The sequence below is a fragment of the Thalia democratica genome, chromosome 1 (assembly GCF_965202585.1).
Source record: "Thalia democratica chromosome 1, ktThaDemo2.hap1.1, whole genome shotgun sequence".
Lineage (NCBI taxonomy): Eukaryota > Metazoa > Chordata > Thaliacea > Salpida > Salpidae > Thalia > Thalia democratica.
Genome location: NC_139165.1, coordinates 49,768,803 through 49,782,876, shown reverse-complemented (window position 1 = coordinate 49,782,876; position 14,074 = coordinate 49,768,803). Strand labels below are relative to the sequence as shown.

Below are 14,074 nucleotides of genomic sequence, written 5' to 3'. Positions count from 1 at the left end.
AATGAAAACACAGTTGTGTTCTAGCATTAATTTGAGATTAAAACCTCCTTAGTATATAAAAACACTTTGCAAATATTTATAACTTATATAACTATAACATTCTTGTCTATATATTTTATTACAACTTTTTTATGTTTTCAAAGTGTTTAAAAGCAAATATTCTACTTATATTTCATACAGCTACAAAGATTCTAGCTTAAATCGACAATAAAATTGAAACTCAAACTAAACTTTAATAGCGTTATCTAAAAAAACATTTTTTTAAATAACTTCAAAAACATTTATTATCATATTTTCGAAATTGATGTCCAAAAAGTTCAAAAATTTCATCACATAAAAATTAAAAACATTTTAATATTAAAACTTACAAAAACCTTTTAAAAAATTCCTAAAAATTCAAAAGGAGAATGAATTTTATATTTTTAAATATATAACTTTAATATTTTAACTTCAATAACTTAAAATGTTTGCTATAAAAGAACATATAATTCAGTTGAATAATGATTGTGTTTGTTTAAACCAGTATAATTCTATAACTTAATCCTTTTTTGACTAATTCGAGTTATGTTTTAAGTATAATTAATTGATAAAAAAGTAGACACCCTATCTAATCCTAATTAAATATGAAACTTAACTAACTTTTGGTATTAAAATTAAAGAAGCCAGTTAAACTTGTTTTAAAAGTTGTTTAAAACTTTTGAAATATAAAATACATATTTAACTTTTGCTTGATCTTTAAGTATTGTATGTAAATAACACTTTAGTTTATTTTTTTATTTAAACAATCCTTATTTTTTTAATTAGAAGCAAACAAACTTGATAAACAACTTTTCCAGAAGGTGAAGTATACTTGACAACTGCTTCTTTATCAACTAAGTCAAGGGCAGCCAAAAGTGGTTTACCAAAGACACAGTTTAATCTAAAATTGTTGAAATATATTACATGTAATTAGCAAGAAAAAACTAAGTTTTCGAATAACAATAACAAGAGTGGTGGACTTAATAATCATAAACATAAGTCACTAACATTTCTATAGCAAATTCTTAACTTTAAAATTAACAAACAAACTAATAAACAAAGGCAATTAGGTGGATAGCATAATTTTATTATTATAAATATAATATTAATAGGCTTTTATTTGAAAGCCTAAGCTTGTAACTTTAAGTTTCTCACTATAAATTTTTAATTTTCGTTAAATTTTTAGATATACTACCAGTTTTGTAAGATGATAGCCATTTAAGTTTTATACAAATAAAATTGTTCTCAGAAATTTAGTAAAAGTTTAACATTAAAAATACCTATTGTTTGTTTTCTTTTTTTCTTGTCATAAAATTCAAGTAATCTAAAATTAAGCAATAAAACTTTGAATATTTTTTCAAAAAAGGTTAAGGTTAAACATGTTAAGTTAAATACTTTTAGTTTTCCTTTTTAGTTTACACCTTCTGTACAGAACAAAATAAATTTATTATCGTAAATACTAAAAAACTACTCTTAAGTTCTGTTGGCTTTCTAGTAGTTGGGATTTATATAAAATTAGACTAACTTGTAAGTAAACATGATAGATCGAATTTTAAAATCTTACTATTTATTTTTTTAAATTTGTTGTAAAGTATTTCAAAAATAGTAAAAATACCACACTCACGGAAAAGTTTTTATTGTTTAAAACTGAAGAAAACACAATCAAATAAAGTTTACTCATCACATTTATAAAACTAGTTTATTACAAAATAAACTTACGCAGAAAGGAGTCTTGAGCTTACTGTAAAAATAGTAATTGGTAATAAACAAAAATAAAACAGTTATCTTAATGATAGAAAACCAACTATTTCTGGTAGCTTTATATTCTTGTTCAACTTCTTTTAATAGATCTCTTACTACAAGGTCTACGATTGTATTCATTACTTAACTAAAAATGATATGTTATTTTTATAAAAGAAAAAAGTTCTAATTTATTTAAATGTTCGTTTTGTTCTAAATAGCTTAGCTAAATAAGAAGTAATAAAAAATTTCAGCTTATAATAGTTATAGTTTATCAATTTCTTTGAAATTTTAGTTTTTAATAAGCTTTAACTAAAAATAAGATACATGCATAAAACTGTTTTTGTATTATAAAATAAAAAAAAATCTATAAAAGAAATAAATTAATTAAAATCCATATCTCATTCTTGCAGCATCACGCTTTGATTTACCAGCAGCCCACTGTTCTTGAAGTTGAATTTCATTGGCTTTGGCTTGGTGAATAAGATATGAGAGCTGATGTTTTGACTTTTGTCTTTGTGTTGGTCCCCCTACCTTTTTACTGTGTGACTGTCTTTGCATGCTAGCTTCTTTAGTTAAATTTGCTAGAAGCATTTGCTTGTTTCCTTCCAAGGCATCATCTGCATTGACATCAATAAAATCAATTTGTTCCTTTGAATTCTTTCCAAGAAACTTTTTGTATTCTTTTGAGTTGAGCCAGTTATCTTCTGGTTTTGGTTCGTGAACTAGAGCAGGTGGGTTATATAAAGATGAATTTTGATTATCTTCAGAATTTCCATAGTGTGAGTATGGGACGTTATAGCTGTTCTGAGGGTATGAATTCAAATATAAAGATTGGTCACTTTTTGACTGTGAAACATTATCATTTATCAATGAACTATAGGTACGCAGCTGATTTTGTGATTCTATATTATTTGGAGTCGAGTTATCAATTTCTGACTTTTCATGGAAAGAAAAAAAAGGAACTTCATCTTCATCATCACTCTCTTTGTCAACTACTTTTATCTGAACAATCTGTTTTGGTTTTTGCAGTTTGGGTTTTACATTAACAGGTTTTTTCTTAGTAAGTACATAAGGCATCATTAGGGTTGATGATGATGATTTCATTCCTCCAAAACTACTATTTGGAGCAGGAAGCTTGGAAAATAACCCAGAAGTGCTTGATTTTTGGGAACTTACTTTAGAGACATTGCTCTTTTTGACAGGTGGTGCACCATAATCCTCGTCGTCTGAAGACTCATATTTTATTTTTTTAGGAGCTAATATTTTTAGTTTGTCCCCTTTTTTAACTATACGACTTTTGAGTACACTAGAGCAGTTTTTTTCTGCCTCATCTTCACTTGAACTACTGCCATATGCAGCTAAAGCACTTAAAGACATATTCAATAAAAATTTAATACCTGCAAGTAAAAGCAATTCATAAAATCGTTAAGTTATCTTGTAAATTTTAGTTACTTATTTTTAATTATCTATTATAAATAATAACTTTTTTTTTACATGAAAACTTGTTTAAGTGTAATTACACTCGAAAAATAACTATAAGTTTTGATAGAAACAAATGTAAAATGTATTTTAACTGATATTGAAAACTTTTTTCAAATAATACTATTATAAAATGAAAGTTTGCTTATACTTATGTTTTTCTGTTTGCACAAAACCAGCAAAAAACATAAGTTCAATGCTATACATAATACTATTTTATTTTTGGAAGATATTAATAACAAAAATTAGCAGTGACATTCAATTGAAAACTCAAGTTATACTTGCTGTAAAAGAGTTGTTAGTTATAGATCATAAAAATTTTAATTAATTTTTGCAATAGTTGATTAAGTAAAAAGTTTTAAATACAAACATATAACAAAGAACTTTTTCATTACTTATTTTCTCTAAACATTTTAAAGTTTTCAAAATATCTCTTTTCATTTCTTGAGCAATTAACTTTAAAATTTAAGATATTATACCATGCATTATTGAAGTGTTTGTATTGAGACAATTCAAAAAAATAAATAAATAAAAATTTTATGACCAAAAGTAAAACACTAACTACTTTATAACTCCAAATTTAATCATTCATAAATTAACATTAACTAGACTGAATAAATTTGAGAACTATTGCAATTAAATAAACAATTGCAATTATTAAAAACTGTAGAACAAAACTGATATTTAATAAAATAGTCTTTTTTGTGTTTTAATTTGGTCCTTCCATTAGAAACCTTTTGAACTAAATAACTTTGTACCATTATATCTAAAAAACTTCTTTAAACTTTAAAACTGGTAAAAAACAACTGCTATCTAAGTAAAATAGATTTGAAATTAGATATACTTGTAAATAAAAAGAGCCTAACTCCTCCCCTATGGCCTTAACTTTATTAAAGTCTACTAAATCAAAAGTCTTTATTTGTGCATACATTAAAAATCTGCATATGTACCTATTTTAAAACTTTTGAAAGTTTACCAGGTTAAAGATAAAAAAGTTATAACAATTAGGGTTGCCAGTTTTCTAGAGGAAAAATATAGTCTAAGTTAGCCTGAGGTTATCTATAATTCTCAAAAAAAACTTTGAAGTTGGCCATTAGTTTTTTTAATTTCTTCATGGTTTTCTTATTAACTTCCAAGCTTTTAAAAGTAAAAGTTTTCTTAACTTTTTTAGTTAAAAAGATATATTTATGATAAATAAAATTACTGAATATATATTGTAACTCTACTTTAAACAGATTTTAAAATTACAAAATTCTAAACCCTTTTATTGTTTTTTTTATCACTTTTACATCAAAAGTTGTTACTCCTAGCTCTGTAAGCTACAGTTGACTTTATGGAGTATCTTTTGTTAAATTATATTTTCATTTCCAGTATGTTTCTGATAACAGTTTCTTATTAGCTCCAAACAAAAAATATTCAAGGGCGTAGGGGAGGGGTCCAACATAATTTTATACTAAAAATAACATTGGCTCTTATATAAAAGCTTTAAGTACAGGTTACAAGCCAGTTTTTATAGAATCAAAAAACCTTATTTAACTTTTAAGATATTATAATTTTTGTAAAAAGATAGCGGATACATATGTATGAACCACAAATTGTTCAGGGTCAACTTTCTTGGAAGTTAAAAATAACTAAAAATCTATCTTCTCCTTAACTTTTTGAGCTAGAGACCTCAAAGTTTCAAGAAATGTTACTTTTATAATTTAAAAGAATTTTAATGTTACGATTTTAAAAATAATAAAAGATAAAAACATTAGATTAATAAACAAAAAAAATAGGTTGTTTTTTTAACAAAAGTTTTATTTTTGAAAATTAAAAAGTTCCTGCATTAAATTTTTTTTAGTTTTTTTTTTAATTTTTTAAAATTAAAAAAAAAATGTTTTAATTTAATGATAGATTCTTTGAAAATGTGAAGGAGATAGATTTTTAATGAAGAAGTCTTTTTTTGCGCTTTTGGTTTGCGCTTTCCATTAGGAACCTATTGAGATCACCAACTTTGATTGCTTATATTTCAAAAATTACTTAGAATTTTCTTAAGCAGGTAAAAATATCTGATAGCTCAGATAAAACTCTATAGAATAAGATCAATTTTTAAAATCAAGGTGGACCCCTCCGTATGCCCTTAATTATATTAGACTTTTTTTATTGTGACTCATCTATTTCCCACTCTTTCATGAAAAAATCACTACTGTTATAATTTTATTTCTTGTTTCCATAAATTAAATAAAAACTGCTAATAAAGCTTGAACAACTAAAAAAATAAAATAAAACTATACAAAAGGTCATAAAATATATCAAAAAAATTAAGAAAAAAAGTCATTAAAAGCAAGGTTTAGAATATATCAAGAACATTTTGAATTTACACGAAAACTTTAAACAAGCTTGAGTTTTTAAAGGAGCTGAAAAAAATACGAGCTGTTTTCTTTAAAATTACTCTTGTTTTCACTTTACTCCAGACTTATCTAGCTTAGTAGGCACTAAGCATAATTTAGACTTTCAATAGAAGAATTTGAATGTTTTTCCTCCGCAATATCATCCAAGAAGTTGTCTTTTTTAATTTCAAAAAACTTATTACAGTATAAAAATTAATTAGAGCTGCCATTAATTGAAGAGCTGCCAATTCTTAGTAAGTGACCAAAAATAGTCTGAGTTACATCAAGCTATCCTGAAATGGACTGAGATTATAATAAAATTGAACAAATAAATATATATATATAGATATACTTTTTTTCAAGTTTTGGTCAATAGTACTTGGCAAGTTAAATTGGAGCTAAATATTTAATTATATAAAAAACATCAGTTTTATACAGGTGTTTCATATATGAGATATTTCCATCTTATATAATCCTCAGTAAAGCTTAAGTTTATTAAACAAGTTTTGCAGAAATGGAGGATTTAAAAACTTGATAAATATTATGACACAGTAACAATAAAGGTTTTTGTGCAGTAAGTTAAGTTTGAAAAATATGCTGCTTTTAGTTTTGTTATTTGTTTAAGAACTTGTCCAACAAACCCACTGTTTGTGAAAACTGGTCTGCCGAAATTGAATGATGTGTTTAAATTGCAAGTTGGTAAATTGTTGCAGAATAGTATGACTGGATTTGATGTTGAGCATAAAAGTTTTACTCTTGCTAGTTCTCTTCACTCACATAATACAAGATTTTCAAAAAAATTAAATTTCATAACTGAAAGACCTAGAACAAGACTTGGCCTAAACTCCATTAGGTATTTGGGTTCAAGGTTTTGGTCTAGTGCCCCAGAAAATTTAAAAAAATTAAAAAAAGATAAGTTTAAATGCGGTTATAAAAATTTTCTATTAACTTGCTACAAGAAGTGGAACTTGAGTGCTTTAATCACATGCCTGAGTATATTGTTTTATTGTCTTATTTTTTTTGCATTTGTGTATAAACTAGATTAATTATATATTTTGTTTTCCTCGTTGATTTCTGTATAAATTTAAGTTAAATATTTTATGTTATTTAACTTATTTTAATATATAAAGGAACATTTCTGTTGAGATTTTTTACTTTTTCTAATACAAGTTTGTTAAGAGAGAAATTATTTGTCAAGTTTTTAAATATTGATCAAGATTTGTGTTAACTTAATGCTAGCAATAAATTACATAAGATTTTCTTTTAGAGTTTGTTGTTTTGTAGCAATTGTTTTTAAATTACACTGCTTAAATTTTCAACAGCTAATTGTGGGATCACTTGGTGGCAGTGATATCATAATTGGATTGTTGCTATTGTTGTTTTATTCAGAACGTCGGCAGCACTTGCTTGGGGATTTGAGCTTCAGGATTTTCCCACACTTTGTGGTTTTTAGTGTTGAGATTTTAACCTTGTGAGTGTTTGCCAAATGACGTGTCACCAGGGTTTTTTTCAATAAAGGGTTAGGATAAGCTTTTTTTTTTGTTAGTTTAAAGTTCTACTTTTTTTGTTTATAGATTTAGCTTTATTTCTTAATTAAATGGTTAATTTTTTTCTTAATAAATTTAAAGATAGGGCAGGTGGAATAACACGTGATGAGCTCAAACTCACTTGCATGACCTTCAGAAAACGTTTATTGTTGTAGAGGGGAGAGTGAGTTAATTCTGATGTTTTTCTACCTTAAAAAAAAAAAAAATTGTGCAACTTTAAAAATTTCTAGTAATTGCTATTAAAAACTTTGTAAAATATGGAAAGTAAAGGTTATATTAGAAAAATGTTTTAAACTGCTCGTGTGCCTGACTTAATTTTACTTATATTTGAATTTAATTAGGTTTTTTTTTTATAATTTTTTGTAAAAAATGCATCTATTAACATTTAGAAGAAAAAGATTGACATTGAGCATAGTTGTCAACTTTGCATTAAATTTAACAACAATTTGAACTATTAGTTTAAGTAATCCTAATTAAAAGCTTTTTATATCCAGAAGCTTCAGCAGGTGTAAATTTTTATTCTAGATGTTAAAACATACAATGTAAGTATAAAAATATATCTTCATTGAAAAATTATACAATGGAAGCATGTATTTACAGGAACCTAGTGTTGAATTGAGAAGCACACATTTTTTATATTAGATGAAATCTGAGAGTTTTCCCAAAAGCTTTTTCAAAAAGGGGAATTTTATTTGAGGGATAAATTTGCATGCATAACAATGCTACTACGATAGAATAATTCAGTAGTTTTTGTTTTTTTATTACAGACATGATGTGTATAGCAGGGTTTCTAAAACTTTTTTTCATAAGGCCCTCTGTGAAAAAACTAAAAAATTAATGGCCCCTCCAATGAGTTTTCTCAAAAAATACCCTTAAATACGCCAAAAACTTTTTACTTTTTTGTTTTTCATCATCAAATCAAAAATATATACTAGTTTAAGTTTCAGATTATGACCTTACGACTGTCGCTATCAGCTGGCTTCTACTTATACACTATTATGGGCCTAGTTTACAACGCAACGTGTGCTTTAACTTGTATAATGGAAGTCTCCAAAGTAACGCTTAACTTATAATTGTTTTAAAAGACTAATATGACTTACTTACTATTTACTAAAGGTTTAATAAATAAGTCATTTATGTTAATTTTAACGTAGTTCGAATCTGTGATAATGATTATATTTACAATGAAATCGCGAAACGAAAAGATGATAAAATACTGCACAACATAAACTAATAAATCGAATTATCAATTCTTTTAAAAGACGACAATACTTGAATCAAAGAAACTAAAAACTAAACGTTCAAATCAAACTCAAAAAGTGTTCTAAAATCGAAATAAACTCGACAACAAGATTGAAATTATTAAAACTTAAGTGCAGCGAAAAGCTGCACTGACTTCAGTTTGCTGCAACGCTGTAGAAACTAAAAGCCCAAATTACGCGCGATATTCTTAATTTATACTCGCTTGAGAGAAAAGAGGAAAATAAAAAAGAGACAATTACCGCGTAAGCGGCACACGGCCCTACTATGGCTCCTTTGCAGCTCATGGCGCGTCGGCTGCAGTCGCTTTTGATTGGATAATATTTTATTATTATTATATTGTTTATTGTGCAACGTTGGACTCAGGCATCAAAACCTGAGCCACTTAAACAGGACACACAAAAGAGAAAAAGGGAATAAACTTATATTAAAAACTTTAAGATAAATAATATATATTTATATATATATATATATATAAATAATTTAAATGAAAATACAAAGTTAAACACAATGTGATATACAAATGAACTAAATTAAAAATTCAATTCAAAAAATTCAAACTTATATATTACTTAGTACACACAATAAAGAAGTTTGTCTAAAATCATCGCTTATAAAACAAAATTCATAATTACAAAATAAATAAGTAAACTAATAGTTTGTAGGGGGGAGGCATAGGGAAACGAATACTTTTTCTTTCGTTTATAGTGGAAAATTAGTGAATTTTACTGGTATTTATTGTATTTAAATCAAATATTTTTAGTTTTAAACGAAATTGTTCTACCCCCTCACAAGATATTATATCCTGAGGTAGTCTGTTCCACATAGCTTTTGCTCTGTGAAAAAATGCGCCTTGCCACTGACTGTTTTGAAAATCATGTTTACATTTTATTTTCAAATTATTTCCTCTTAGTTGATATTTATTTTGGGAAAAATTAAAAAACTTGTTAAAAAAACTTTTATATTTGCCATTGATAATTTTGTAAAGAGTTAATAGATCAAATTCCCATCTTCTATATTCCAGTGATTTCAAGCCAAATTAATTCATTTTATCATTATATGATGTGTAAGATATGTTGCAACGACTACAAATATGACGGGTAAAACTCCTTTGCACAGATTCAATTTTATTAATATCCTTTTTTAAATGGGGTGACCAAATTTGGGTACTAAACTCAAGTTTAGGGCGAACGTATGTTTTAAATAGTTTTGTCAGAATTGAAGCAGAATTAGTTTTAAAACTTTTTAATATTTGATAACATGTAGTTTTTGCAATCTTATATAAATAGTTGATATGTTCATTCCATTTTAAATCTTTGGAAATATAAATTCCCAAATCTTTAAAAATATTTACTTCTGGTAACTTGATATTATTCATTAAGAGGTGCAAAATTTGATTTTTTTTGTTAATGGTTAGAATTTTACATTTGCTAGGATTTAAGTTTAGCTATCTTGTTTTTAACCATATGTAAGTATTATCTAAAGATAGTTGTAATGAACCATTTGACTGACTAAAGATTTTGGCATCATCTGCAAATAAGCTTAACTCACTTTTAATATCAATGTCTAAACAAATATCATTAATATAAATTAAAAAGAGAAGGGGACCAACTACACCACCTTTTGGTACTCCACTGTAGATTGTTAAAGAGTCAGAAAGCGTATTATTGATGAGTACTCTTTGTGATCTATTATTTAAAAAGTTATCAAACCAATCAATTAAGCTTTCATGTAGCCCATACTGATTTAAAATTTTTAATAATCTTTTGTGTGATACTGAATCACAGGTTTTTTGAATAACCGTATAAACTACTTTAGTAAATTCATTTTTGAGATAAGGAACTAACCAAGAATGTAAGCATGTTAACAGTTGAATGGTTGATGAGCGGTTTGGGACAAAACCAAACTGTTTCTTAGTTGATAATTTATTATCAAAGAGGTGATTGAGAATTTTTACAGGTACAATATGTTCATAAATTCTTAAAAAGCCACTTGTTAGAGATATTGGTCTGTAATTTAACGCATCGTGTATATTACCTTTCTTGTGCACAGGAATAATAAAAGATGTTTTCCATCGTTTAGGAACATCAGATAGTTCTAGAGAGCAATTAAATATTAATGATAGTGAAAAAAATTATTGATTGGATAACATGCTTGATATAATAGGGTGGAATGTTTTCTGGCGTTCTTATGATTTTATCTTTTAGGTGGTTAATTAAACTTATAATGTCTTCATAGGTTATGAAAAATGTTGCATTGTACTACAATTCTTTTGGGGTAGCTTAAAAAACTGGTAACTCTCGTCTTTTTTAAAAACTTTTTGAAAATTTATGTTAAAAAGTTCCTCAAAGCTATTCCAAAATCTGAGGTTACTGTTTTGTTTTTATCATTATCATATAAGAGATGTATGGAATTATTTAACTTAAGTTTAAATTTCGCGTAGCTATAAAACTTTTTTAAATTTGGGTTTTTGCAGAATTTGTTTTCATATTCAAAGTATTTTTTTTAAGTTTAAAGTAATAAAACTGTTTTTCCGATTTATTTTTTATACATTTATGTAAGGTGGGTTAGGGATAAAGGTGTAGATTAAAACTTTGGGTAAGGTGGGTTTGGGATAAGGGTATAATTGTTCTTGATACTCTGCTGTAGGAAACGGGCCACTTTTGCACGAGCGTCACTTTTGCACGGCGTCACTTTTGCACGAAAGGTCTTTTTTTGCGCGAGAGTAAAAAATTATATAAAATAGAAATAAAAATAAACTGTAAAAAATAAACAAGTAAAAAATATAAAAAGAACAACTAATATTAAAAAAATTACCGACCGGACCGACGGTAAGGGTTAGTAAAAACAGCGATAGTAAAAATAAAAAACTAGAAAAAAATATTAAAATTAAAGAAAAAAATTACCGACGGAGGGTAAGGGTTAGGGGTAGCAGTGATAGAAAAAGAATATATATAGTATACTATATATAGTATATTATATACCTAATAGAAATTATTAGAATAAAACAAAAAAAAACAAAAAATATATAAAAATAAATTATAAAAAACAAAAACAACAAGTTAAAAAGTTTACCAATCGAGGGTAAGGATTAGGGGTAATAGAACTAGTAAAAAAAAAAATCAACCCGTGTAAAAGTGACGCCGTGCAAAAATGTTCTCTAGTGCTAAAGTGACGCTCGTGCAAAAGAGTCGCCGTGCAAAAGTGTCCCCTCGGGAAAAATTGACGCCGTTCAAAAGTTTCCCCTCGTGCAAAAGTAACACCCACCCCTGCTGTATTATCAATTTACCTCATTTGCATAAGTTTACATAATGTTATGATTAAAAACGTTTTCAAAAACTTACAGCTGCAGCCGACCCGCTTACAACTGCAACTTAAACTTCTAAATTGGATTTCAAAGGGGCCGTACGGCCCACTTTATTAAAAAATACTTTACAGTTTTTCGAGCATAATGAACAGTGTAAACTTAATAGTCAAAGATGATTTAGAATAACAATAATTGTTAAAGTTAAAAATGTATATATTTACTTTTTTAACATATTATTGGAGTAGTTTTATTCTCTTGTTAAGTCTATATATCAGTAAACCATGTCAAGCGGCCCAATAAGCTTAAAAATCTGGCCAGCTAAGTTAAATTATCGAAAAAGGTTGAAAAACGACATAGTAAAAACTTTAAGTGTTAGAGCAGAGGTCGGCGAACTGCGGAGCGGGAGAGGAGAATATTTTTAGTCTAACTAGTGCTTCCCGCGAACATGCAAACTTGGCCAGTGAAACTTTTTGAAATTTACCCTATATATTTAAAAAACTGTATAAAGTACAGAGCTAATAAAATATTGGAGAGCTTAATTTACATAAATTATTTAACGATATGTTACAAAATGAACACTATAAAAACTTACAATAGATATTCTAGGATTTGAAAAATGAAGAGCAAAAAAGTTTCTAGCAAAACTTACCGGAAAACTTAAGGTTTGAAATTTAGAGTAAAAACTACCGCTGTCGCCCGCATTTTTTTTTAAATTTGTTAAAGGACCACTAAATGCCTATCTAACTCTGATTCATATTTAAAATAATAAAAGTACCTTTTTAGTTTTTCATAGTTAGTTTTCAAAAAACATAGTAATACGTTTAGAATAGTTGTTGGATAAACAATAAAAGCAGTACGCTATAAGACAACGAATTAACACGTAATCTGATTTATTCTTTTGGGTTTTCAGGTGTTGGATGCCTTTAAAATTACCTTGAATTAATAAAAATAAAACATTAAACTGTGTTCAATGACATAGAATACATATGTTGGAGTTAAAGTTTTGTAAAACTAATTAGTTAGAACCGAAACGATTATAAAGAGTGGATATAATTATTAAGGGTACGTACTTTCTCCTTGTTTGGATAACGTAACATAAAATTCAACGTTAAAACAATTGCAAGTACCTAATGTATCAAAAAAAACTTAAGTATACTTTACAATAAGGTCTCATATTTTTTAACAAGTGGTACTTTTAAACTTTGTATCATATTAGTTGTATTTTGCTTTGTACAAGGCTCGTTTACTTCATAAAATTACTGGTTGTTTTAGATGTATAGCTTGTTGAGCGACGAAAAAAGCGCTCAAAATATTTGGTCTTTAAACCTGGTTCACAAGATACCTTTCGGTTATAGAGTCGCACACCACGGATACCTTTTAACGTCTTATCCAGGACTTACTTGCTTTAGAACTTACTTGTCTAGGATCAACTTAAGGTAACAAAGACTGCTTGGGTCTTAAATCTTAATATAACTTTAATTATGATGAAACAGATCAACAAGTTCTCTTTAAAATTTTGCTTTTGCATCTTAATTCAACTGTTTATTAACTTATTTTTTTTAAATATATAAACATATACAATAAACTTAGTTATTCTGTAGAAAATTTAAACTTGTGTAAACAAACAACTAGTTTTTACTATCTAAAAGACTTTTAATTTTTAGCACTGAATTCTTTAACCATACAAAAAGCCAAGTAATCTAAAGTAAGTTATTTATGACAAAAATTACTTTTAAGTTTTTTCAGATAAGGATGTGACACTTTTTAAAGTACTCTTTTTACTTGGCATTTTACTTAAAATTTAAGAAGATAAATACAACGTAGTGCAGCATGATTTCCAATTTTCAACTTGTTATAAGTTGGTCAAAAGCTTTGTTTAAATTATTTCATCAATATCAGCTTTATTTTCAATTTTCATGTTTTAGAAGTTGTAAAAAACACATTTTATAGATTTCTCTAAAAATACGCAGCCGAATTTTTTGATTGTTACTTGTTTAGCAAATCCTATTAAAATTTAAACGAACCTTTCTTATATCTGAGGTAAATTTTAAAATACCAAAAAACTAAAAAAAATTAAAAAATGAAGTTATAAACTTATTATTTCAGTTATAAAAAACATTTCATCCTTCTAAAAAGTTATTATTTACTGAGGATAAATTATTTAAGCTTAAGTTATCTAATATAAGTGTGATACTAAGAGTATATCAGTTAATGAACCCAGTTAATACCACTTTATTTCATAATGGTATAAAATTAATTTATGTATATTTATATGAAGTCAAAATCTAGTAATTATCGGTTGAAAAAAAAAGTTGATATATTTAATAACTTGTTATAAATCAGTGTCA

The 14,074-nt window shown here is 26.7% G+C and overlaps 2 protein-coding genes across 2 annotated transcripts; both read right to left on the bottom strand.

Annotated features, from left to right (window-relative positions):
• Positions 1–777: 777 nt before the first annotated feature.
• On the bottom strand, positions 778–1,902 carry LOC145837120 (zinc finger SWIM domain-containing protein 7-like). The gene is made up of 3 exons (XM_082944892.1): positions 1,824–1,902; positions 1,738–1,759; positions 778–919 (listed from the first exon to the last, which is right to left on the bottom strand). The coding sequence occupies exons 1-3, from the start codon at positions 1,897–1,899 to the stop codon at positions 778–780; spliced, it is 240 nt and encodes a 79-aa protein (XP_082801018.1). The 5' UTR covers positions 1,900–1,902.
• Positions 1,903–1,965: 63 nt separating this feature from the next.
• On the bottom strand, positions 1,966–3,154 carry LOC145832935 (uncharacterized). Its single transcript, XM_082940141.1, has one exon. It carries the CDS (start codon positions 3,136–3,138, stop codon positions 2,146–2,148), a length of 993 nt encoding a protein of 330 aa, XP_082796267.1. The 5' UTR covers positions 3,139–3,154; the 3' UTR covers positions 1,966–2,145.
• Between the last annotated feature and the right edge of the window lie 10,920 nt (positions 3,155–14,074).